At 34.4% G+C, this 5,018-nt stretch overlaps 1 protein-coding gene across 1 annotated transcript; it reads right to left on the bottom strand.

Annotated features, from left to right (window-relative positions):
• Positions 1-1,128: 1,128 nt before the first annotated feature.
• On the bottom strand, positions 1,129-2,730 carry LOC123686665. Its single transcript, XM_045626878.1, has one exon. The coding sequence runs from the start codon at positions 2,728-2,730 to the stop codon at positions 1,129-1,131; it is 1,602 nt and encodes a 533-aa protein (XP_045482834.1).
• Positions 2,731-5,018: the final 2,288 nt, after the last annotated feature.

The raw sequence follows: 5,018 nt of genomic DNA, 5'->3' as shown, positions 1-5,018 counted from the left end.
TTGATATTTTCTGGAATTTGGTTTTTTTGAAGTGGCCAACCATTCTTAATAAATGTTATTACAGTACTGAGCTGTGGGTCTTTAATTGTTTCAACAGTGAATTGTTTGATTCGATTTGTGGACATAGGCAAGTATTTAATTACAGAATGAACTGCAAAATCTATTTCATTTTCAGACTTTTCGTTTCCCTTCTTGAGAAATGCACGAGAGAGTGCGTCAGAAATATACATATACTTTCCCGGTTTGTAGCAAATTTCCAAACTATATTTCAAGAGTCTCATTCTCAAAATTCTTGGAGATGCTGACTGTAACTCTTTTTTGAAAATATATTCCAAAGGTTTGTGATCACTGTAAATTTTAGTGGATAATCCATAAATAAAATAGTGAAATTTTTGTACAGCAAAAAGAATTGCTAGTGTTTCCTTTTCAATCTGAGCATAGGCTTGCTCAGTTTTAGTCAGACTACGCGATGCAAATGCAACAGGCTTGCCTTCCTGCAACAAACAGGCACCCAGCCCGTCTTTAGATGCGTCTGTTTTTATTTCAATCAGTTTTTTTGAGTTGAAATAGGTCAAAACTGGAGAATTGGTTAACAGATGTAATAGAGTATTGAAAGAATTTTTTCTTTCTTCTGTCCACTCAAACTCACAATCATTTCTTGTTAACGATCTTAACGGAGCACTAATTTTTGACAGATTTGGTATAAACTTGCCCACATACTTGACCATGCCCAAAAATCTTAACACATCTGCCTTACACTCAGGCACAGGCATTTTTAAAATAGCTTCAATATATTTTTTTGTTTGTTTCAACACCTTTATGTGAGAAAATTTGGCCCATAAACTTGACACTCTCCTTCTTAAATTGAATTTTCTTTTTATTGAACTTTATATTGTTTTGATATGCTCTATCTAATACACACTTTAGGTTTTGATCATGTTCGGCCTCCGTGGCACCTGTTACGATCAAATCATCAAAGTAGAGTCCCACTCCAGGGATGTCTCCAAAAATTTCACAATTTTTCTTTTGAAAAACCTCTGGGGCCGAACAAATACCAAAAGCCAATCTCTTAAATTTATAACGACAAAAAAGAATTCCAAAGGTCATCAAATCAGAACTTGCACTATCTTATTCTATTTGCCAATATCTTTGCCAATCTTTCATGTCTAGCACAGTAAAAAACTTTTTATTTGTTAATTTGACAGCTATGTCATCATGAGATGGAATTAGAAAGTGTTCTCTTTGAATCGCTCGATTTAAGTCTTTTGGGTCAAGACACAAACGTAGGTCACCATCTGGTTTCTCAACGATAACCAAAGGATGTACCCACTCTGATGGTTTATCAACTTTTTCTATTATGTTTTGGGACACAAGATCAGACAACTTCTTTTTTAGTGGTTCTTGCAAAGTGTGAGGCACTCGCCTAATAGCATTTATCTTCGGTTTCACTTCTGGCTTCAAAGTTATATGATGCTGTGTCGGAAACTTTCCTAACCCTTCAAATACTTGAGAATAATTATTGACAACATCGTCTAAAGTTTTGAACAGTACTTTTTTACTTAAAGAATCTAATTTTCTAATTAAATTTAATTTTAGGCATTCTTGTAGACCTAACAAGGGCATTTGGTTTTTAGCATTCACTACAACAAACGAAACTTTCTCTTTGCGCTCTTTGACTTTGCATGACAACACAACTTCACCTACACACCGTAGTTTAAAATTTGGATCACCATATGACATTAATGTGATATTTGTCTTACGCACAGACACATCTGGAGCGATTTTCTTTAAAACATCTAATGGTAAGGTGCTTACCTCAGCTCCGGTATCTAGCTTGAATGTAACAGTCTTACCATTGACTTGTATCTCTGTTGTCCACATCGTTTCTTTACTGCTTCTTTTTTCTTGATCAATTTTATCAACTGAACTCACGAAGAACTCGTAATCACTTCCAGTTTCATCACCTGATTCTTCTTCTTGCAATAAACTGTGTACTTTTTTCTTAACTTGATTTTTGTTACGACAAACTTTAGCAAAGTGGTCACGGCCCTGGCATTTTGCACATGTCTTTCCAGTAGCAGGACACTTGTTTTCGAACTTGTGTTTATAACCACACTTATTACAAGATTTATTGGAATCTTTTTTCATGACTGATCTTGATGTACTAGCTTTGATGGCATCTACTCGAGATTCATTATCCAACATTTTCACTTGGTCTTTACTTGTTTCTTTAGCTCTACAATAATTTATTGCTTTTGTCAGAGTTAAAGATGCTTCTCTCATCAGTTTCTCCTTGTCAGCAGTGTCTCTTAGCCCTATAACAATTCTGTCCCTTATCATTTCATCTTGAATGGGATATTCAGTGGTCTTCACTGCCTTTCTTAACTCGGTCAAGAAACTATCAAAAGATTGCCCTTCTTTCTGTACTATCGTGTTGAACTTAGCCCTCTCAAAAATTACATTTTTCTGGGGGGCACAGTGAACTTCGAATTTCTTGACTATTTCGGACAATACTTTATCTTTTCCAGGTTGGAATGTAAAGCTATTGAACAAGTCCAGCCCGTCATCACCAACCAGGGATAAAAAACATGCTACTTGCTTTTCTTCATCCTTTTCGTCCAGTCCAGTGGCCTTTGTGAACAGTTTAAATTTTTGGGAAAATCTCTTCCAATTCTCTGAGATATTTCCATCGAGCACGAGCGGGTCTGGAGGTCTAAAATAGTTCTCCATTTTGTTTCTTCTTTTGTCACTCCAGCGGCACAGAAAACAAGCAATGAGCCGAACAAAAGCCTTTTCGAAATTGCACTATTTCGTTAATTTCATCAGCACATGGGTTCACTAGCGACCTGACACCATGTATAACTTGTTAGAAGTTAAGGGTTACCAAAAGAAAACTAGGAGTTCTAGAACACGTTGATTTTATTATCACCATTTCACAGTATCTCCACATTGTACATGCCGCGCATGATTGACATAACCTAAACAAAACAATTGTGAACATAGAACAACAATTCTTATTTATCCATATCAAGTGTCAAGAGGATATGCAACACAAACTACTTCAATATGAGGCACCATATTATACACTAAGAGCACATATTTATTTAACGGTAATTTTAGTCCTATAGATATTTGATATGTTGGGTTTCTCTCCATTGAAGAGTTATTTCCTTCATCAATAATTTCTTGATCAGCATTTGTAAATTCTTCATCTTCTGGTTCTTGTAACGGTTCAATTTACACCATTTGATATTTCGGTTGGTAATGCGCCCTCTGGAAGTTGATTGTGAATTCAACTCGGAATATTCCGTATTAATTTAAATTTAAATTTATTATGGAACACTTATTTCCGGATAAATGAGGTCGATTATCATTACCGTGGGCAAATATTTTATAATTTCTGGATTTCTTGTATTATTTTTCTTCTGTGTGGGAAGTTTCGTTTGACAACTGGTATATTCTATGGTTGGAAATGGATTGTCAGATAGAGGTTATCGGCGATTTGTGATAATTTTGAGAGAAGTTCATAGAACAAGTATGTATAGAATGGAAACTCTCATGTTAAAATTAACACTGCTTTCAGCGACCTCATGCGGTTGTTTAGGAAATTATAAAATGAGCGCGCGAAAATTTGAAATGCTTCGTATTGAAAATATTTTAATTCACTTCAAGATTTTGAATGTGAGAAAAAACTACGTACGGAAATAAGCATTTCCTTTTGAATTAGCTATATCAGCATTATTTTCTAGTACGAGTTCTTTCATATCCAATATATTTGACAACATTAGAGGCTGAAGTTCAAAGAAAACACAAATTCATATAAAAAAATTATCTATTTGAAATTTTCAATCTTTTTTTATATTTTTGAAGGATGAAATTCACAATGAATTGGCTTAAAATTGACCTGTTCCTGTAAAATATTTTTTAATACTTGAGAAATATTTTTAATATGGCATAAGCGTGGAATGAGATAATATAAACGTGAAAAGCACTGAGTAACTAAGTAATAAAAAAAACTACCTGGTATCAGCAATTTAGAATTTTCATTATATCTTCTAGCCTCAATGAAATCAACATTTTGAACAAGTTCATGGTTTGATTGTAAAAGTTGTTTACAATCGGAACATTTCAAAATTTTTGAGAGGCGTCTCACCAAATATCCACTAATATACACCAATGTATTTTCTGCCACTCTTGACTTTCGGGTCAGAGATACATTTGGTGGAAGATTAGGGGTAATAGGCGATTCTATGGAGCAATCAGACTCAACAATCAAATTTTGATTAAGGAATGAATATAAATTGTTTAATGCACCTTCAGACTCATCATTCTCGCAATTTGAATTTGGAGAATGTGACGATAAAAAATTATTTATTAATAATGCTTTGAATGAATTTTCAAAATGAGAGGCATCTGGTGAAATATGCCTAGCTCCATGGCTCCTAATTGCTCCAAAAAAAATTTCAAGAGGGTCCTGATTAAATGCTCTTGTCAAAACATACTTGAATTTATGTTTTGACAACAGATTTTTTGTTAATCTTATGAACCCTCTAACACTAAAAATAAAATTTCTAATTGAAGGTACTGAGACCAGGCAGTTTTTGTTTTTACAAAAAAATTTCATATTCTGCAGAAATGGAATTGAACTTCTCCAGAACGCCAGGTGGGGAGATCCAGTTGTTACACCCCCTTGCAATGGTTTGCCGCTTGGAGCCAACCTCTTGCTGGTATTCAGGCTATCGAAGAGCATATCCATGAAAAGGATCAGCTCTGCCGTGTCCACAGCTTCTGGTGGCAATTTATTGTTGTCCTCGATATCTGTAGGAAGCAAAACATTCATAAGTACATCAAATTTATTGCAATAAATAGTTCTGAATTGATTTGATCAGAATTGAAAACTACTATACCATTTGTTTAAAATGTGGAACTCACAACTACTTCCAAAAGTGCGCCGTTTTCCATGGTGCAGATATCATCTAAATAATCTACTTCATTAAAATAATTAACTTGATTAAAAT

This window comes from Harmonia axyridis, chromosome X (assembly GCF_914767665.1).
Source record: "Harmonia axyridis chromosome X, icHarAxyr1.1, whole genome shotgun sequence".
Taxonomy (NCBI): Eukaryota; Metazoa; Arthropoda; class Insecta; order Coleoptera; family Coccinellidae; genus Harmonia; species Harmonia axyridis.
This window is presented reverse-complemented; position numbering and strand designations above follow the sequence as displayed.

Bases quoted from the DNA above. Each gene is read 5' to 3' on its own strand.
- LOC123686665 (XM_045626878.1), bottom strand. From the start codon at position 2,730: ATGGAGAACTATTTTAGACCTCCAGACCCGCTCGTGCTCGATGGAAAT.